The 22,786-nt window shown below is 39.7% G+C and overlaps 1 protein-coding gene across 1 annotated transcript in view; it reads left to right on the forward strand.

Moving 5' to 3' along the window:
• lrp1bb (low density lipoprotein receptor-related protein 1Bb) overlaps nt 1-22,786 on the forward strand; it is a 239,100-nt gene that overhangs the window by 116,780 nt on the left and 99,534 nt on the right. Inside the window, exons 11-22 of the mRNA XM_028393416.1 lie at nt 1,069-1,305; nt 1,481-1,661; nt 5,607-5,826; nt 6,509-6,698; nt 8,622-8,744; nt 9,063-9,206; nt 10,993-11,118; nt 11,958-12,071; nt 15,960-16,040; nt 16,119-16,289; nt 17,715-17,897; nt 20,905-21,105. Coding sequence (XP_028249217.1) covers nt 1,069-1,305; nt 1,481-1,661; nt 5,607-5,826; nt 6,509-6,698; nt 8,622-8,744; nt 9,063-9,206; nt 10,993-11,118; nt 11,958-12,071; nt 15,960-16,040; nt 16,119-16,289; nt 17,715-17,897; nt 20,905-21,105 — 1,971 coding nt within the window. The remainder of the gene's footprint in view (nt 1-1,068; nt 1,306-1,480; nt 1,662-5,606; nt 5,827-6,508; nt 6,699-8,621; nt 8,745-9,062; nt 9,207-10,992; nt 11,119-11,957; nt 12,072-15,959; nt 16,041-16,118; nt 16,290-17,714; nt 17,898-20,904; nt 21,106-22,786) is intronic.

Consider the following 22,786-nt stretch of genomic DNA (forward strand, 5'->3'; position numbering starts at 1 on the left):
AGCCGGGGGCGTGCTACACATGCACAGCCTTCACACTGACAGGGATAAAGATGAGGCCTACTGAATAGAGACCCATTTTAAAGTGACATTCTGCCATCGACCTGCGGCAGACCTGATTGATTATTACCATAATGAAGTTTTAAGTTTGTCTGCATTTGTAGGTTGGTCTGATCAATTGCTGGACATTGTGTAGTTGACAATAAAAGCAGAGGATCAAATTGATGATACAATTTGAGGGCCCACCACATTTCGATCGGGGTAACGAAGCATTGGGAGACTTGGCATGACACATTTGATTTATTCCCCCCTCATAGATGTTCTGATGACACTAGCTATCTCTGTCTTGCTTGCGCTTTCCATCTCCCTAAGCATAATGAGATTTGGTGTTAAATGGTAGTCTTTTTTCATTCAGCAGTCACTGTGGGGTTTGATATCTGGGTCTCTTGCAATGCTTAATTGTCTCCTGGGTAGTTGGTCTCTCCCTCACAAAATGATAAATTGAAGTGAGGCATGTGTGGTCCTCACCCCCAGCATCCTAGTCTCTTGGGTAGGGGCTGAGAGCGAGGAGAGGTCTGCTTCTCTCAATGGAAGCCCTCCTTCATTCCTCCTCTTCCCTCTCCAGAGGATGCCAAAGGGTTCGAGAACATACAGTCCCCCGAGCGGCTGGCGGGCCTCCGAGGAGCTGCCTCAGCTTTCTAGGCCTTTCTGTTTGCCTTTCTACCCAGACACCATGTTATTTTAGATCAGAAACACTGTTCACAGCCAAGGTAAGTATTGCAATTGTCTGTTTGCTCAAGCATTTTCCTTGTCTCACGCTTTAGGCAGTTTTGTAGGCAGGACTGTGATTGGGGGGGATAGTCATTGGCACTGATTACTAGCTCCATTAAGGTGAATGGATGGCCCAGTCTCTGGCAAACATCTAAGAACAATGCAGCTGGTAAAAGGGTTTAATGCGGTGATCAGTACTGATGAATTAGACCAATTAATTGACAATAACAGTAAAAAGGTGGTCTGTCTGTTTTTTTTTCCTTTCCTTTCCTTTTCTTTTCTTTCTTTTTTGCTTTGTAGGGCCAAAAAACGATTTCTTCCTTTTCTACGGTAAGGGTCGTCCTGGGGTTATCCGAGGCCTGGATATGAACATCAAGTCCAGTGATGAGCACATGGTACCAATTGAGGACCTGGTTAACCCTCGAGCGATTGACTACCATGCAGAACTGGGACACATCTACTTTGCTGACACAACTAGTTTCCTTATTGGGCGGCAAAAAATAGATGGAAGCGGCCGAGAGACGATACTCAAAGATGGTAAGTCCAAGTGGCATTTCCATTGAATAAATTAGTTGTCTGCAGCACGTTACACTAGTGAGCCTTATGTGGCATTAATTGAGTCGTATAGCTATTGTAAACCCCTCGTTTTTTTTTTTTGTTTTTTTTTTTATTGCGAGGTTTTTTTAACACATAACTATGATTTCCGTTGTAGAACTTGACAACGTAGAGGGAATCTCGGTGGACTGGATTGGGAATAATTTATATTGGACCAACGATGGCTACAGGAAAACAATCAGTGTTGCCAGACTGGAGAGAGCCTCGCAGACCAGGAAGACTCTGCTGGAAGGGAACATGTCACACCCCAGGGCCATTGTGGTCGATCCCCTTAACAGGTCAGCAGGAGAAAAAAAAAAATACAGTAGCTGAAAGCTGTTGAGAAAAAAAAAAGATTGTAACATATTGCCAAGGTACAGGTGAAAATGGGTGAAAATGTATTATATACAGTCAGGCTATGGTGATATATAAGAAAGGTTAAAAAACAATAACAAAAGAGAAACTGTTACATGCTGCAGTATCTTCCAATGTAATTTCTTTCAGGCCAGGCACTCTCGGAGAAAAGCAATCATCTTGCCACTCACATCTCTAAAAGGGGTTTGGAGATTTTCACAAAGTAAAAAAAAAACAAAAGTTGGCTGTTTCGTTTTGTATTACCTGACTTTACCTTAAGTGTGTTACGGAGAAATTACAGACATATTCTGGCTGTTATATCAGTATTAAATGAAAAATAATACTAATGCAGTATTATAATTATAAAAATGTGAGGAAACTGAGCAACAGTGTTAAGGATTTGCAGCAAAAATAATTTAAGGATTTTCTTTCCTGATTTCACAAATGTAACAACAACTGTGTAATCACGTTGGCAAGGCAAATGGTGCCACCTCAAATCAGATTTTTACCCGGGAGATCAAATCCTTGTTACAAAGGAAACTTTCTTGGTTACCATGGTGATGAGTTTTACCCTTTCCAGGAGATTTTATATTCCCCTGAGCACGGTTGCATATGTAAACCCCGGCTGTTCCAATCACCTTAAAAATCAGCCATCACATTCGGTTTTCCTGTGAGGTCAGGGTCTGATGATCACATCAAGCGCCTTCCAGAAGTAAAAAAAAATGGAAATGAGCAAGTTAAAGTGAGAGAACATCTCCAGTTTCTCTGAAGCTTTCCACTCATAAATGTTCCAAGAACCACACTAACCACATCGTCTACCACAATTAGCCCTCATAGATCATCTTCTTAGCATTTCTATGCAAATTCATATAGGAGTCCAGCAGCAGAGATGATAATTAACATATACATTTGATGCTGCAAACCTCAAATTCATTGAGTGTCATAAGGATTAACACTTTAAGGCTTAAATCGTATTAACACTCAGCAAATCCATAGCAGTCGGAGATTAGTTTTCAAGCCTCAGGGGATTGTTCTGAACATTTTGTTATACACAGCTGTTTCACTGCTGTAGGCACACACACCAAACCAACCAAAACACATACCTTGGTTTATATTCCTTTTCTTATTTATTCTTGTTTTTTAGGATTGTGTCTTGTTCTCCATCCCTAATGACACTGATTCCAACAATAATATACCAGTCACGTCCATGTCACAGTAACACAAGCCTGATATGGAAGGAAATTGGCATTTATCACATCACACCAATGTCACTGTCATGTTTAAAGAAACAAAGGAAAATAATGTAATGAGAGCACAGCCTCAAACTTTCAAAACTAATGAGGAGACCTGACAGATATCCTGTAGAAAAAGTGTTGGGGATGCCAACATACCATTTTTTTTTTTTTGTATTAGGATTAAAAACTTTTACTGCAACCCTCCCACTGACAGCTCACATGATTAGAAGAGCAGCTTTCTGAGCTTCTGATGGAGCATTCAGCCTGAACCCGACAGTCCTTTGATCACTATCTGCTCAGCTGGAAGGGTCTCTTCAGGTGAAATAGATCTACCTCTCCAACAGTTTTCTTGACTGCATTCTGGAGACCTTATTTTCAGCTCTGTTTGCCACCTCCAGTCTGTGTTAACATGATAAGGACTACCAGTGTCAACTTAATAGTGTCATATCGCTCCATTTTGCTGCATTAAGAATCCAATACATGTCTATCCACACGTGTGCACAAACACACACACACACATAAACACACACACACATATATATATATATATATATATATATATATATATATATATATATATATATATTGTATGTTTTATATTTTAGATATTTTTTTAACAATGGCAACTTAGAAAATGTATGAAGTAAAATAAAGTTCAATTAATTTATAAAGAGTGACAATATCACATTCATATTTCTGTGTATCACAGTATAATATTTAAAGTAGATTAACCTCAAGGCAAAAATGACTCAGAAGGGGCAGATTCTAAAAACTGAACTGGGGAAGCCAAATAAATGTCAAGTAATGATGTAAACTTACATTAAAAAGTACATAAGAATAAATTGAATCTATGAATTAATTATTTGGCAACTGAAAACAATAAAACACAGATGGCAATTTATTGTCACTTTTTTCATAAATTCATTAATGCTACATATATTGCTACAATGCTACTTTAAATGTTAAGTTTTGATTTTGGCAATTTTGGTCTCTCATAGAGGTTACTTCACAGATTAACTTTCATGGAGTACGATAATAATAATATCCAGTTATCATATTCAGTCAGTGGAAACATTCTTCTTCTATGACTTAGCAAATTCATGCTGTCCATCTGATAAGGTGGGTGGGTATGTCTGTCTGGCTATATGTGCAGGCACATGTGTGAAGCTGAAGCGCAGTGTGAATTATTCATGAGGTTGTAAAGACGACTTTGAGACAGGGGGAGTCTTCATTCACCTCCATATCCCATTCTGTTTCATCTTCCCTTAGCCAGCCCTCTATCACTGATGAGTAACAAGGGGCCACACGGCTCAGTCAGCAACACTCAAATAGAGCAAATCCCCCGGGCACGGTTACTAGAGAAAAGATCGCGTCAAATCGTTGACCCAATCATGTTTTATATACCAGCGGCCCACTGAGAGCCGTACTCTCAGCATACACAACATTTTTGGTGGGAAATATGAGATGTCTAACTTTGCCTTGATGTTCAGTCAAGCAGGACTTTAGCTTGATAAGCATGAATAGTTTTAACAATATTTCTTTTTTGACAACCATGTTGCCAAACTGTTTTATTAATCTGGATTTCTTTTTCTTTTTTTAATCCAACAGGGAACACTTTTTTGTGATGTTTTCTCAATTCATGTTTAGATATATGTAATGCATTTATCAGTGCAGGTTGTGTTCTCTATAATGCTCTCTCTATGAGTTAAAGCAGCATGTGAAAGCATCAGCATGGGAGCACTCTCAAGGCTTCCCATGGGCAGGAAGAACAAAATTCACACAGATCATTTTGAGAGAGACTTGCAGAAACATGCTGTCACATCCATATTGATTGATAAGAAATCAAAGCAGGAGGATGTTGGTGGAGAGAACAGCAACCACGACCGCTTAACATCAGCTTGTCAAGAAGTGAGAGATGAATGAGCAGCAGACTGCTAAAATGAACTGCCTTAGCCTGAGTGTGAGATGTGATCAGTGTTAGTTTGGAGCAGGTTATTATCCGCTGATGCAACAAACATGTCCTACATAAACCTAGGTCACTGTCAAGTTCTATATCCAGGGCGGTTTGACAGCATCAGATATGAATGGATCATCAAATATGTGGAGTAGTGCCAGTGACAGAGACGATTTTTCTGTCCTAGCCAAATAAACTTCATGCTTAAACCTAACTAGAGGGGATCTACTAAACCTAACTCCAAAAGATATTGAAAAATGTGGCATAGGTGTATATGGCATACCGTATATTTGTTGTTTGTTGTTGTTGTTTGTAAGTCTGACGAAGGGTGATGAGGTCCGTCACTGGGTGGCCTTGGGTTCTTCCACACCAAACCGAGAAGACAAAATCTTTATCTTGATTCATTTTACAAACACAGTTATTTAATAGTTTTGCTCCAGAGTTGCAACAATTAGTTATTAATTGGAAGTTTGGATCTGTCAGTCTGGAACCAGTATTGATTGATTGATCAATCATGGATAATCAATCAATATTGCAGACAATCATTTGCTGAAGATATAGTGGTGCGCAGCATTAAAATTTCCCACATTTACAACTAATAACAGACCAGCTAGGTGTGTTATTAGCAGACCTGCATATGGTGTCCATTTATGGTCACATTCTGTATATTTACTGTGTACCTAACCCTTTCTGTATGACAGCTGGATGTACTGGACAGACTGGGAGGAGGATGAGGTCAATGACAGCATAGGACGGATAGAAAAAGCATGGATGGATGGATCCAACCGCAGCATCTTCGTCACATCCAACATGCTGTGGCCCAACGGTCTGACTCTGGACCACAGTACCAGCACCATGTACTGGTGTGACGCCTACTACGATCACATAGAGAAGATTCACCTGAATGGGATGGGAAGAATGGTGTGTGCTATTCATTGTCATTTGCTGCATTGTGAAGAAAAAAAAAACAATTGTACAAATCACATTGCTGTCTATTAAAAGCTTTAGAGTTAGTTAGATTTTAAAATGTTTTAAGCGTGGGCTAAAGGCTACAATTTGACATGTCAGCTCATTAGGACGTAGATTTTATTTAATTAATTTTGTTTGTAAGTTTTTTGTGCAGTAAGTTAACCATACTCTATATCACTGCTTTATTAAGTTTATACTCAATGAGTGGTTACTGTGAATATTAACAACATGCATTTTAAGTGTTTTATCCATATGTTATCCAGCGGGTTGACTGAAATCTGCTCCGCTTCCCCACAACAAGTGCTCACAGCACAGCACGTCCCCCCATCCTAAACTCCTCCTGTCGACTGTATTTGTATTGGCATATTAAGCTAATGAATTATTTGCAAATGCTATTTAATCAATGCCAACATTCTAGCAAACATTATTATAAGCAGACAGCTCTGTCTGAATACATTTGTGAAGAAGAAATTGAATCACAATTATCATGTACTGTGATCAAATCATTTCTGAGCCCATATTCAAACAGCCAGAACCCTGTTTGAGATGATTGATTTTTTTTCTGTTGCTGATGGTGTCCTTCCATCGCTCTCCTAATCCTTTGATTATACTGTGTGTTTGCTTCTTGTTGCAGGTGGTGTACAGCGGAAAAGAGCTAAACCATCCATTCGGAATCTCTCATTATCGTAATTTCATCTTTTGGACGGAGTACATGAATGCTTCGGTATTCCAGCTGGACTTGTCCATGGGCGATGTCACCCTGCTACGGAGCGAGAGACCACCATTATTTGGCCTGCGTGTCTATGATGCACAAAGTCAGCAAGGTTGGCTGCTTTCCCTTCATTTAGTCCTTATCCAGTGCCGCTGAACCCTAACAGAGAAAGTGGCTGTTTTGCACTGGAGATAGAACCTCTCTGTGCCGCATGTCCAGACATCCTCTATACTCCCTTCTGTAATGGAGATCACTTTATATGATATATACACCGGGGAGTTGCGTATATGCCTATTGGTCTCTGATTTCATGGTGTAAACCAGTGCATTGATCGGTAGTGACAGTGGCTTTCAAATCACTTGGGGCTCTGCTTTATGAAGTTAAATAAGATGACCAAGGTTTGGAGGGCTTTGCTCACTTCTGTAACAAATGATGATGGATTCATGCTGTTAGAATGCTAAGCAGAACAGATAGGAGAGGTGGCCGATGTGACTGTCAGCGGAGAGCTTCACCGGCTCTCAGAGGAAGAAGAAAAAAAGGCGTTTCTTTTGTTATTCCATAACAGGCATGCAAAATCAGTGCTCAGACACCCACTGCACGGGCAAAGTAGAAATATTATTTTAAACAGCCCATTGATGTGGTTTCATGCATTCTCAAAATGTCTATTAAGAACATTAAAGTTGTATTTTCCCAGTGGAAAAGTGCTGTATGCACAGCCTAGTTTCTCACTAGGAAGAGAATTTGCTGGACATTTTTTTTCTTTTGTTCATGTCACAGAATAGATTAATTGGCTGTCCAGTACTCTGAGTATTACTGATTGGTTCTTATAGAACCAAAAGCTTTATCTCATTGGCTCAGGCGCTGGCTTTGGGCCCTGTGTTAAATGAAAGTGACAAAGGTGTCACATGCCTTAACTTTGTATGTGACTTTTTTCCCATTGCAGAATGTCAGCATTGTCCAAAAAGACAAATTATTACTGCAAGAATGATAAAAATGTCAAATGTCTTTCAACCACAGTTTAATTCACTTGATGTATGGTTATAGATCATCTCTGTCTAAACCTGAGGACACACTACACAACCTTCACAGTCTGTACAGATAAAGAGCCAGATGTTATACTTTATTGATCCCCAGGTACATACAACACACACATAAAAAGGTAGTATATACACATAGTACTAAAAACAATAAGCAAATACTGGCTACTTGCACACACACACACAAAGAAGAAAAAAAAACAGGGTTGAAGTCAGTTAGTGTAGGAGCCGTTGTTTTGATTCCTGTGTCCACCTCTCTTTTCATTAGCTGTTGCTTTAGCTGCATTAGCTTTTCAAAGCCAGTCTGTTAGTGTGTCCTCCTAAAATCTGTTAAAGGGACGGTAGGAGATTTTGAAAACTCAGTGAGTCAGCCAGATTTCTCTCACTTTCTCTCGGAGTTCACCCCGAGCCACACCTCCCAACCAGTCTGTGACTTCGGCCATCATGCACGTACCTCTCTGGTGCACACAGAGCAGGAAGAGAGTGACAACCAGCCAACTATATGCGCAGGGGCGCCTCGCAGGATTGGCTGATATTTTTAGCGTTTTATAGCTTCCACAGATGATTAATGTTCTTCGTTTTAAAGCGAAACTAATTGGTTGCTATCGGATTGTAAAGAGAACTTACACTTATTTAACAAAAAGTGCATCTGAATGAAATCTCCTACCCTACCTTTAAGACTAGGAAAGTCATGTAGTGTTTCCCCAGCTTAATTATTTTGATGCCGACTGTCCCCAACTAATGCAGACTGGTGCAGACTGTCGCAGACTTTGCACAACAACGAAGGGTGGGTAAAATTGTGTAGTGTGTCCTGAGTTTAAGGTAGAAAATGAGTTTTGTATCAGCGAGGTAGTAGGACTTAAAGCATCCGGCATTCTTCACTGTGCAGGTGGGAAATTGGACAAAAAAACAGAACCATGTGACACTTAATCTGGGTTTAGAAATTGTAGCTTTCAATGAGCACGACACCTTACTGTGTTTGGGATCTGTTTCTCCAGGTGACAACGCATGTAGCGTGAATTATGGAGGCTGTAGTACCCTCTGCCTTGCCATCCCAGGAGGCAGAGTGTGTGCCTGCGCTGACAACCAGGTTCTGGAGAAGAACAATGTCACCTGCGCAGGTAGGAGGACATAATGAATCAGATGGAACGTGAGGCCTAAGATCATCTTGTCCCAGTATTCAGCAATCCTGGTTTTATCCTGTGGGATGGAAATCAAATAATAACCTTATCTTTGTTGCATGCAAATCTGCTAATAAACAAAAAATACAGGTGGGAAATTATCCCAGTAGGTTTCCAGGAATACAAGCCAAATCTCAGTTGGTGCACTCGGGGTCATGAGACATTATTAACATGTTTTGTGTGTGATTATAGCTGTGCCAATAATCTCACCTAAACACATACTTCATAGAGGGTCTGTACTTGTAATGTTTTTCCCAGAAGCTTCCAGCAGCAGTTTAGAGCCACAGCGATGTAAAAGTGATGAGTTCCAGTGCCACAATCATCGCTGCATACGGGCCTTGTGGAAGTGTGACGGAGACGATGATTGTCTGGATGGAAGTGACGAGGAGAGCCACAGCTGCTGTAAGGATCTTAAAATTAGACCGCAGGCAGGGCACCGCACTCCAGCATAAAAATACATCGACATGTACAGACACTGTAGATGTTGATTCTCTTACTCACACAGCCATGAGCCAAGCAAGGAAAAAAACCTAAGCTTTTTAAGGCTAATTCTCTCTTGCTGTCAGCTTCCATGTTCCTGAATGTCACTGAAGCAGGGTGTAAAGTGTTCCTCCTCTTACACTGCTGTCTCCCCTTGCTGAAGTGGATTTGCTATTTAACAAATCAGTTGTATAAACATGATGTTAGATGCTTGGATGCTGGGTTGTTTTTCTCTCAGTACCATAATATAATCACGCTGCCAGGACGATCTGAATGAAAAATCAATTATCTGCACTGCTGGGATGTCTTATACTTTACTAATCATCTAACTTATTTTGTTTGGTATGGAGTCTTATGGGGGATTTGTGAGCAGTACTAAATTAAGTAGCAGCATGCTTCATGGTATTGGTCAGTTTCTTGGCATGCTAAGTGGAATTTGCTGTCTATGTAGCTGTTAAATCAAGATATATGGATGGATGGACAAGACATGAGATGATTACAGAACTCATTTGACGATAGCACTGGTCTCAGCTCAACACCTTCTTGCAGTATCTGATATTGAAATCTTCATATATTCCCAACCCCAAGCATCACCATGTTTGGAATTGCGTTATGATTCATCATGTACGATGTTACAGTATGCCCAGAATCGCTCATTTAGTGTGATTGATGAGCGGCGAGGATTAATGAATTTGAATAGTCAATGTGTAATTAAAGTTAGATGACAAGGGTAAAAAGAAAATAAGGAGCTTGGCGGAGACTTCCAGTAAAGTATGTTTTATAAATTGAAAGCGGCTTTAAATAAAACAAAAATCAATGCGCTAAAACCACATAACAAATATACTTAAGAAGACTGTAAAAAATGTAACGGAGACTTCATCACACTTAATTAAAGGACAAACCACCAAGGAGAAACACGAGTTAGACTCTACACAGTAAAAAACTTGAGATAATGTGCCTTGCTGGTGTATTGAATTAAGATTAGTTGATTTTTTTAAGTGCCTTTAAGAAGTTGCAAATATGCTCTATTATGACACCTTTATCCCTAAAGTCTTATGTGAAACATTAAGAGATGTCCTGAGCCAACCGTAAATACATTGTAATGGATTATAAAATGAAGCCAATCGAAACCTGATCTCATTTTACACAACTGTACTGTTTTGTCCATGCCAGCCATCAGCTGCACCACTCCTTCACAACAGCTGGGCTCTACACTGCAAGAATTTTACTGCTTGACAGTGCTAATTACAACGTGTGAGTCTTGGAAATGATTTGGTCACACCTGTGATTGACTAATTCACATGTGTTGGCAAAATTTGCTGAACTGCTCAGTTTACCCAGTCTGTTGCCTCTTGTGTTGTACTAATTATAAGTAATTTAAATGAGGGGCCACATTTTATCACAGTGGGTTAAAAAGTTCCTTATTCTGTAGGACATTTAACCACACCACTAAATATGTGTTTCTTGTTAGAGCACTCTTTGTGTGCCTACAAAAGCTGATCTCAGCTGTTTTACCTGCTGCATTGGGCCATAGAGAGAGGGTTTTCATATATTCTTAATGCAACATTAAATGTTATCTTGAAACATGTAACATATATATGTTATATGTATATATATGGTATTAACCCATACAGCTCCCAAGTGAGGCTTGCTATATGCTGTATGCCTCCTTTGACTGGCAGGTCACTGACTGTGCACTTTTTTGCAGACAACCACACGTGTCCCACTGACCAGTTCAAATGCAGCAACAATCGCTGCATTCCCAAAAGATGGCTTTGTGATGGAACGAATGACTGCGGTAACAACGAAGATGAGGCCAACACCACATGTTCAGGTATGTACTAGAATACATTTCGTTACTATGCCATGGGAGCATAGCAGATAATTGACTAAATCTGACATCTGTCATATTCTTCATCATCAGAGACAATATCTTATGTAGTGACATCAGAATAGTGTAATGTGCTTCTGAACTGGTGTTCGGGGGATTGATGCCATTTTTGAAGCTTATGTAAGAATTAAAGATCAAGCAGCTGTCTCATCTATACACTAAGGTGTGCAGTATTTTTCTTTTGATAAAAATTTGCCTCACCTCAGATGTGCTTTCTTCATTTTAGACTAGAACTGAGGTGTCAGGTGTTGTCAAGGCTGCCATCACTGCTCTAACTTGAGGCTCTTAAAGTTCTTCGGAACAGTGTAATCAATTTCATTGTGTGAGAGCACTCTATAGTATCAAAGAGTTGTAGCACCTATGAGGAGCAACTATCTGTCAGGAACACTTACAGCACATCACATCGCCTCCCATGTTCTCAATGGTGCCTCTCAGGAGCTTTTTATCCTTAGAGGATCAATCAGGGAGCATTAGTCAGAAGATGATGAATGCTCCCTCGTCGGCAGATTGACGTGCATATCCCACATCAGCAAGACATCGCTTGTGTGCTGTCATGTGCATAACCACCAGCATGCAACTGACGGCCCATCAAGCAACAGCACATTTTTTTTTCTGTGGGTGCCAGACCTTTCGCTCCACGCTGTGTGATTGAGTGATAACGAGTGTGTGCTGGCCGGACATTGACATCTTGGTGATCTAGTGATCATTAGAGTTGTTGTGCACATCCTGCATTGACTTATGCAAGTGTGATTGAATTAAGTGGCTTCTTTCCTCTCTCTCAGCCCACCCCTGTCAAGCCGACCAGTTTTCCTGCCAGAACGGGCGATGTATACCTCAAGCCTGGAGCTGTGACCGCGAGGACGACTGCGGGGATATGTCAGATGAAATATCATGCAGTGAGTCACACGTAGCTGTAGACCACATGTCATTCAAACGCCACTTTGTGTGGGTGTGACTAATACTGCTATTTATGTCGGTCAGTATGGATCATAGGCTCACTTTGCCTTCTGCACTTGAAGCCTTATAATTTATGTAGTTGTCTGTGCCAGAGGTGGTTACATATTTCACCTCCAATTAAGTGACAGAAAAATGTGCTGAGCACCAATCACACTTTTTTATCCTCATTTTTTTCATTGGAAGCACATTATAGGAGAAATAGGTACTGCAGTAAATCTATTGATGGATTCTTTATTCTTTCTTTATATTTAAGCATACCACAATATATATATATTGAATTTACACTACACCATGGAAAGAAGTCTGCTGTGTAGATAGGGCAACTTTCAAGGCAGGGTAGGTAACATCATAATAAACCCATACCTCACAGCGGTACCTTGTGGAATATAGATAGTTTGTTTTTTTCAGCTAGCAATGTGGCTTCCTGGTTTGCTGTGTTTGTGGTTAGTGTGGTGGTGTGGTCAGGTGGGTCCACCTTTGTTACCATTAGTTGTGATTAATATAACCCGACTCGTTTACAATGGTTAGCTGTGAAACTTCAAAAATAGTTGTTGTGTATGTCTCTGCATTAATATGACCACAAACCTCAGCAGATATTCACATAAATCCTGAAAATAGACAAAGAGAACCCAATTAAATACATGAGATAGATTATTTCCTCTAGAATTCACTGCTATATTACAGAGTAGCAAAACAGGCCATGTACTACCACCAGCATGTTTTAGTGATGGAATTTGGTTCTTATGTGGGAATGCAGTGTTTACATTTCTCCAAACATGTCATTTAGGTTTAACCCATGCTAACATGAGGTTTAGCAAACTGCAGACAGGTAGCAGTGTTCTTTTTGGAGATCACCATGGTTGTTCAATGTTCATCGATTCATAAACAATATTATTAGCCAGTGTGAGAGAGGCCTGTAGCTGCTAGGTTAGGCTGGGATTCTTCGTGAGCTCTCAGACTATTACATGCTGTCTTTGTTGATAGACCACTCCTAGAGAGGGTAACACTGGGCTTCACTTTCTTCAATTTGTACACAACCTGTCTGTCTCTGGATTTACTGGATTTGTGTGATTTGTAGAGTCTAAACCCCAGACCTTTAAGTCCAGACCTTAAATAGATTCCTGTTGTTTAAGTAAAAGAGAGCACACACTGATACGTGATTTTCATCCGGTAAACTAAAAACACTTCTCTACAGATGGACTTTAATTTGGCTCTCAAATCAACTGCTAATGCTAATACGATAAGATATGTATTATCGGGTCATTTTTCTGAGTAATTGAATTACCAAGAATAATATTTCTGTCTCATTGGTTTGATTGGGATCTCACGGACTACTTTAGGGAAAATTCTGCAGAAATGAAGAGAATTCTAAAGGGTTCACCAACTTTCAAACACTGCTGTATGTCTGTACCCTTTATTTTAAAAGAGAGCATTAGTAAAGGAACTTGGAAAACATGTTGGATCTAACAGAGCTGCAAGTTGTTGGACTTCTGCAAATTCTTAAAGATAAAAATACCTCTCACAGCTGGTTATCCTTACTTGAGACTTCTTGAATATATTTTCTCTTCCCCATGCATTGCTCAACTCAATAGAGAGTTTGAAGATTGAATAATTGATGCTGTGTTTTTTTTGACCAAGAAGTAGACATGTCCTCACTCAGGGTGGTGCTGAATAAACTGCATACTTTTGTACAGTAGTTCACTGCCGTGTTAAGTCATGTCTCAGTGGTATTATCCAATCTGTCAGCTTCACTTAGTAAAAGTTGCCGTCTATGTTCTGAATTGGAAGATGTTAATGCAAAAAAAAAAACCTCATGGAACACCATAACAGCCCCAGCTTTTTACAGTTCTTTGTAAATGTTTTTGACCTTTATCTTTCAGGGGAAACGAGTGTTTGGAGCTGTTTTTAGCAGTGAAATTACTAGCACACATTTAAAAGATAGGGGTAAAGGTTTAAGATTCCCCTTTAGTCGCTATTTGTATTAAATCTGCTATTAACGGTGATTGATGTTTGCCAAATGCTGCACTGTGCAGTATCGCCTCAGCCTCCCTTTGTGTGTCCTAAGCTGCTTCAATACGCAGTCACAAACAGTCAGGGTGTAAGCAGTAATTAAAGTTCATGCTCGGCTTCATTCAATCATTATCAAGCTGTGCAGCAAAACATATTCTCTCCCATACTGTTGTCTGAGCTTCCTCAGGCATTACTTTCCTGTAGGCGCTCTACTGTGCAGCTCTGGCAGCTTCACTTAGCTGCAGTGGAGGTACTGTGTGTTTTGGAACACCTGAAGCTCAGTGGTGGCCGCCTCAGAGATTGATACTAATTTGGATTTTGTTTGTCAGTAGTTTAGTAGTTGTCACACAATGTCTTCTGTTGGACTCTCTGTTCACTTGAAGCCATCATTATTAATGGATGCCAGTGTTTCATTTTTAGCAACGCTCTCTGTTTACTTGAAACCTTCATTATTTATGCATGTCCGTGCTTCATTTTTAACAAACGTTAAATTCCAGCTAGTCATGTGCTGTCAGTGAGACCTGACACATATATTATGTCTCCTCTACAGCGCCTAAGGTATTCCAGACAGCAGGAGCAGATGCCAACAAATCAATTCAAATGTAGACTTGCGTTTCACGCTGAAGTCGATAAAGCTTCGGACATGTAGTGTATATGGTATCTCAAAATCGGAAACAAGACTGGGATCTGATGGGAATACAAATGTCGATCCTGACAATGTCATCACTCCACAAATACTGTGGAATCTGAATTCATATATTTACTGTCACACAGGCGAAGGATATTGATGCTTGAAAGAAGACCGGAATAGTTTGAGTTCTCTGTTACAAGTGCGAGAGATGATGGACTGCATATTGCAAGGAGGGACTATATATGGCCCTATATAGTTATATAAGCTATGATACCTGTCTTACAAATATAATGATCTGTTTAAAGAATGTACTCTCATTGTCTGATTACATGTTGCAGCAGCTGTGGATGTGATGGATGTAGAACAGTTTTGTAGATGATTCTCTAGAAACCTATATTTTTTATTGCATGTTGAGACCTTATACTGACTTCCCATTATCTTCTTCTATACTCACATATAATGCCCCTGGTTTTTAGCAGTAGCAGTTTTGTTTTTTTTTGTTCAGGGCCAAGTATGTTTTTACCTCTGCAGTTTTTTGATCGGAGATATTGATCAACAGATGGTTTGTGATGTTTGTTGTGAATAAAACATTGCTGCTCAAGGCTCACTTAAGTACAAAGCTTTAATCAAAAGAGGAATTTCTCATTTCCGAGGGAAGGCCACACAATCATTGAGAATCCTTCAGATATTTCTTAGAATAACTTTTATTTGAGGTGGTGGCACTTTATGTTGTTTATATCTTTACTCTGGTCTCAAATACTTCAGGAACACCATAATGCTTCGCCATGTTAATTTTATACAGATGACCATGGTCTAAATGTTCTAAATGACAATTACTGGTTAGTAATAACCCTATGATCCACAGCTACTTATTTGTCTGAGCTCTTGAGGTTTTTAAAACTCTGCTCTGTTCATTTGGAAATAATGTGCAGTCAGATATGCTGTGTGCTATTAGACAACCTTGATACATGCTCAATTATTACAATTTTGTAAAATCCTTTAAAATCCTTTTTAATGTGATTTTTACTTCCCAGAGAAAACTGGAATGACTTGACAGTACACTTTTCTCCTGTTTAATGAAAAAACTTAAATGGAAATAAATACAAATTTACATGGGCATAGTGTGTATTGTTTGGACGAGTCAAAAATATAAAAACATGCAATATCTTTGTATTCACTCTTTCAGCCTTCCCCACCTGTGAGCCCCTCACCCAGTTCAGCTGCTCCAATGGACGGTGCATCAGTGACAAGTGGCACTGTGATTCGGGTGAGAAAGCTTTTTCATAAACAAAATGCACTGGTTAACATTACACAGTACCAACGGTGTGTCCTTTCATTCGTACAGATGATGACTGTGGAGACAGTAGTGATGAAGCAGGCTGCATCCAATCCTGTTCCAACAACCAGTTCCAATGCACCAGTGGACGCTGCATCCCTGATCACTGGGCTTGTGACGGAGACAACGACTGTGGCGACTTCAGCGACGAGAACACCACCTGCAGAGGTGGATCTGCATGTAAGAAAATTCATTTCAAATTAATTTTTTAAACACTGTACAAGTGCTAAAGAGGGACTTTTAATTACTGGTAGTAAGAAGCCAATAACAAGATGTTATATTATAGGTCATCAAACAAACAACTGCACCTTGTTGCATCTAATTTAATGTGCAAATGATTTTTATTTGCAATTCAAATCACTAATTATATTTAAAAAAGTGGTTGGATTGTAATTACAAGTTGAACAATTAATCAGCATGAGTCCACAAACTTTGTTTTCACATTTGTGTGTGACAAAATCTTATCTGGTCTCGGTTCTGGTGAATGGTACCATCAGGAGTTGAATCATTTAATCTAATTACCACAGAAACCTCATGCAAGCTCCTAGAAAACTCACAGCTCACTTGCCTGTCAGCAGAATGTGTGGACTATTCATCAAACCTTTTTTCCTGATGGGAGCTGCAGGCTTCTCCACTCCCCCGTGTCTGATTCTACTTTTACCCCGGGGGGTTGAATTTGTCTTAGCTTTGCTTCAGCTGTTGAAGAAATGGGTTTTGGGGGTTTGGCTGAATGAAAAAAAAAAAAACATAATTAATTACATTTAAAACAGAATACACAGATTTTTTTTTAAAGTTTGTGGGAATTTTCTATATTTCTTCCAAAAATATGACCCCACTCATCAGTAGATGTAGCCTCATAAAACAAATGAGACAGGATATTACACTGACTTGTTCAATCATACATACCGTATCTGTGAGCGTTAAAGGTCTGTGAACCGTTACTTTCATAACTGCTGATTGGTCGTCTACACCAGCTTGGAAGTCAGAAGTATATGATCCTTGTGGCTCACACTGCCACTCACACATGTGTGTACTTATTGGATTAATAAGTAAATTAATTAATAAACAGGTATAACATTTCTGTCTCATTTAATTGGTTTCCCTATTGTGTACTTTCTGGGTTGGCGTCTATGATGTTTGTCATATCTTTGCAGACCAACTAAAAGGTTCTCAAAATTTCAAGCATCATTGCACATCATTGAGTTTTTTTTGTTTTTTGTTTTTGTTTTGTACATTTACTATAAAGACAGCTATCCTGTTTGGTGCTATTATTGTGTGTTTTGTGAGAGAGAGACTGGAACAGTGTACAGGACTTGCAGTGCTCCGGGGTGGACAGCATAGCAGTACAGCGGTTCCCCTGCTGGTGATATAGTGACTAGAGCCATAAAACAAGACAGAAACATCTTGGAAACATAAACACTGAAACTGATGTGATATACAGCGTCCTTCTTTGACCTATTACTGCTGCCAAAGCCCCTGTTTGGAAAGAAATAAATATTTGTAAACACTGTAAGATGACGTGTACAATTACTGTGGTGCTTTTTGCCTGTGACAGTGCACTGTAGATCTGCAGAAGCATTCATTCTTGAATTACTTTTGTTTCAGTGCTGCCATCTGTGATTGAGTGCAGCAAGGAGGAGTTCCACTGTGTCGCAGATGGAACCTGTATCCCAGAACGCTGGAGATGTGACGGAGACAAGGACTGCGAGGACGGAAGCGATGAGAAAGACTGCGAGGGCACCAAGAGGATGTGTGATCCCAAGGCTAAGTTTACATGCAAAGATACAGGTACAGTGAGGACAGTATGTTATGAAACAACACAATAACCTTAAGAAAAAATGTATAAAAGGTGCATCAACCTGTAGATGCATATGACTCACAAATATTGTCCAGATTCTGAACATATTATGTTTGATTTGTGCTGGGTATAAAATCTGACCCCATGTTTACCATCATCTACAAAACATATTTTCTGTTTAAAAAGAAATCCTGTTCATCTGTTTGGACCTTCACATTATTTAACATTCACAGTGAAAGGTGTAAAGAAATAACTCTTACACATCAACAAAATGAAGATGATTTTCTCTCTCGGTAGCTCTTAAGAGAAGAGGAAGTCTCAGTTGTTGCATGACTGAAAATTAAGCTGCCAAATGGCGCTCTTCTCTTTTATAAAGGTGCCACTCTCGTGAAGGCTCTAGAGGCTTATCTGCTCTCCACTGTGGAGAAATGCAAGGAGAAGGTCACATAGACAGTGTGTGTCTTTAGTCCTGCAGCTTCCCGCTTATTCCTGACAGTTTTTTTTCAAGAACAGATGCAATGCTGCATGGTGACTGGTTGGTTAGACACAATTATTATTCACTGTAATTCTGCTGTGCCCTGGTACAGTTTGTTCAGTTCTCAGCAGAAGAACACAGTGCACTCACTGGTAAAATACAACAAGGGTTTCTCAAAGGGACCATCTTAGCATTACTGATAGATGAAGATGAATGATGTATGTGTATCATATAGAGCCACCCACCAAGGTTTTGACTCAATTCAAGAGCACACTCATTGTAGACTATGAAGATTCAACCCAGCATGATGGTCCAGTTTATAGAGGATCAGAAAGAGTTGATACTAAGAATCTTTCTCTTTTGTGGAATTTATTTTGGTAAAAAGGATTGCAATGAATCCTGTAATAGGCAAAAACATGTAGAGCAGATACATTTGAAGGAATTTTAAAAATGCAACAAGGTTGTTGTGTAACTGTGACAGATTTTGTTAAGAGGATAACCTTTAAAGTATGCAGGCCGTGAACAATTATGCAATTTCCCCATTGTGGGACTAATAAAGGTTTCTTAAAAATTAAACTGGCATAAATACATATAGCTGAACATATTATAGATAATCACCCAGAGCACATTTACTACGAGTATCAGAAATCATCTAATCTACACCATACATGTGGCTAAGAAGTGAGGGAAGTGTCCTATATGACAGACACTGTATTGTGACAGTGTGTTGGAGGTAGGTGTAGATGTTCACAAAACAATGAGGTATGAGTCCTGTGGAGAAGTTCGCAAAAGTACAGGGAGTGCTAAACGCAAAATGGCACAGTTTTTTTTTCAAAATGACGGACCTTCTGTATGTTTCAACTTGTGTCCTGGCGATACATCAGTGTACCAATTTACATGTATGTCGGTTGCTGGTGAGCCATTAGGCCTGGCGACAGTGTCACACAACCATGTTTGGCCACTTGGCGTGTGGGAAAATGTTGGTAGATTTTGAAAATGTTCAGGGGGTCAATACTGCAATGAAAGAAGCAGAACATGAAGAATAGTAATAATAATAAGAGCGCAAAAAAACGGGCGGTACTGGTCCATTGGAGCATGGGTGATCTTGGTGGCAGTGGCATGTTCACAGGGGCTGACATTTGGTGAAAGCTTGGTGAGTTTGGGAATTAGTTAAGACACTAAAATCTGAACTTGTTTCTGCAAACCAGCCAAATCAGCCAAACGAAAAACAATAGGCCTTTGCACCATTCAGTGCCTTAATAACTAATTTAAAAGTTTAGTGTAGCTGTATTTTATTTTTTCAATCCCATTATTTTTTATTACACTAAACATGAAATCCAGATAAATCTGAAAGAATAAAGAAGAATAACCAACCAGCAGCTTAAGGATTGTACAGCATTGTGTTCTCATGCAATAACTGTCAATGTTAGACACACAAAGTAACTGCTCAGCCACGCTCAGGAATGGCATTAGCTTACAGTAAGTAAACATGGATCCCTCTCTGTAGGAGATCCATCTGTAGATATGCTGCTGTTTTACTGAATTAAAGATGAAACTTGAGTGTTTCCATGATCGTAAAGAAGACATAAAAAATAATATTGCACTCTTTTTTTGCCTACCACTCATTTTTATTCACATCCTTGGCTCACCCTCTGCTTTCTACGGATGCATACAAACTGTGCTGTGCTTCTGTGGGATTTTCTTGCTGTGTAGTTCAAGGTGAAATTGCCAGAATCAAGACTGGTTAATTCAATTACACAAATGATTAACCTCCTTGTCCGTGTGTATTACCACAAACGCAGCCCCCAAACACTGTTTGATTATGCTTGAAAGGAAACATTTCGGTGTCTATAAGTATATTTCACGAAAGGAACTCACAGTTTTTATTTATGTATCCACAGTGGCATCGCATTAGGAGGTAGGAATGCAAAGGGTTAAATCGAAAGTGCCATGTGACTCTGTGTTTCACAGGACAAGTGGGAAGCTTAGAAGTGAGATGAAGACAAACAGACACACCTGAGTACACACAAAATCCACACATAGGCGCTCAGCCTCCCACGCTGCCGGCACTGATCTGGTAAAAAAGCACAAACCAGTGGGATCTCAAATGATGTGTTTTGATGGGAAAAACTCTAAATTGGAATATGCTGCGATACAAGCTTCACCGGGGATAGTGGAGGGAAAAAAAATATGATGTATGTGTGTGTGTATTGTTTCTTCTTCGCACCCGCTCAGTGGTTCCACCCACCTCTTCTAACTCCAGTAAGGGAATTACAAGTTCTACTCCAGTGCAGGTAGCAGCGTGAGGAATATTGATCTTCAGAGAGTGTCTTTTTCATTAAGTTGAACATTTAGCACAGACCTGAGGAGGATTTTATGTCAGTTTAGGCCCATTGGAAAAATTACTTCTATTTTTCTCATGTTGAAAGGAGGTAAACAGGTAAACATTTGTCCAATCCATCATCATATGAAATCCTGTGTGTTGTTGCTGATGAATTTGTTCGGACTGTGTTCCTCTCTAGGCAAGTGTATCACAAAGAGCTGGGTGTGTGATGGAGACATTGACTGTGAGGACCGCTCAGATGAAGAGTCCTGTGAGTCTGCTGTCTGTAAGCCGCCCAAGTACCCCTGTGCCAACAACACCTCGGTCTGCCTCACACCTGATAAGATCTGCAATGGCAAAGTGGACTGTGCTGACCGCTCAGATGAAGGACCCATCTGTGGTAATGTTTGTCTTTCCTGTGCATCTCTTTTATATGCATTTGCCAAAAGCAATGTGTGAACACCAGACCCCTGCAGACCCACATATAATAGCTACAACTTCCATTCTACCACCATGTATATTAATATGCTGCTGTAACAGCCATCACTGTTCAGGGAAAGCTTTCTATGTAGGATTTTGAATGTGGCTCACAGTCTGTACTCCAGTTCATCCTAAAGTGTTTGAAGGGTACGAGGTCCTTTATTTGCAGGCAAGTCAGCAGTGGGAGCAGGCTAAGCAAGGTGGTTCATGCAGACATTTGCATGTTGAAACTAGAAAGTGTACTTTTACCAGCTGATGCCATAAAAATGGAATTGTCCAAAACAAACATGTTTGCTATGGTTTGGAAATTTGCCAGTCAGTAGGTGATGCTAATTGCTGTCAACCATCTGTGCTGTATTGAGTTAAAAACCCTCTTGTGCAGCTTTCATTGCGTTTATGTTCCAGGATAGGCTGGCCAGCTATACCCATTCACACTGCGACGTGTGAAATGGATCAAGCCAGTTCTATGCTGTACAATATTGTACCTAATTGTAACCATTTACCTAAATAGGGCAGGCTTTGTGCATGTGCTTGCCTCATATTTGCAGAATAATACCAACTTGGATTTTCATGTTTTTAGTTAACTGCTGTCACTGCCTTCATCATCCAAACACATCCAGAGGAAGTTTATTCTATATCTGTTGGTTCCGTCTCCTCGAAATCCTGCTCAAATTCACCAGGACTATTTATGGTCTCTATCTGGTTTGCCTGTCAGCTCTGCATACAAATAATGTTAATTCTAGGTCACAGACAAATCTTTAAAATATCTGAAGCTGTATCTGTAACAGTGTACAAAAGGTTACCCACCTCAGATGCAGAATACGCTGAATTGTTTCTCTTTCGGAAGTTATTTGAGCAAAGGCTCCACCAGTCACTGTTTACTCCCAGCAGTTCAGTCAACAACTTTTTGAAAGTGAGTTGAAGGTTCTTCTTAAAACATAATTTGACATAACAAAGACTTAACTAAATGTTTAAATACGTTTATTTCACAGTTGTGTTGTACTGAACTAGTTTAAAGAGATTCCACAATTGCAGTTTACAGTTGGACATACGACAACTTGTCGAGCTGACAGCAGCTGCTGTTCTTCATGGGGAACATTTTGCAGCCACCTTCCAAGCCTACAGAGGAGTGTTTCAGGAATCGCTTTTGAACAGAAAGACCAAAAGAAAAGCTGTCAAAAATAATGACTTCCATGGATAGGAGTACTGAATGGTCCAATGCTCCCACTGTGCTTGAGTTTCTTTGACTGCCAAATTTTTTTGCAGGGATAGAAACTTTGGAGTTGGCAGCAACAGTTTAAGAGAAAATAAATTATAGAGGCCAGTAAATAAACATTTGTATTAAAAGTGAAGGTGCAGAATATTTTATTGCAATTTTTTTTTATTTATTTTAATTAGCTTTAACTGTACCCCAAAATGTAGAAGCATCTTCTAGTTTACCTGCTGAGGCACCACATCACACGTGCTTCCATTTCCTTCTATTTCTTCATCTCATATCTCATATCATGGGAGGTTGAGTGGAGGAAAATATCCCAGTAGAGATTTCTTCTTCACTTCTTCACATACTGTAGCTTAGAGCCTGATAAGTAACCAGTGTCTGT

This window comes from Parambassis ranga, chromosome 21 (assembly GCF_900634625.1).
Source record: "Parambassis ranga chromosome 21, fParRan2.1, whole genome shotgun sequence".
NCBI classification, from domain to species: Eukaryota; Metazoa; Chordata; class Actinopteri; family Ambassidae; genus Parambassis; species Parambassis ranga.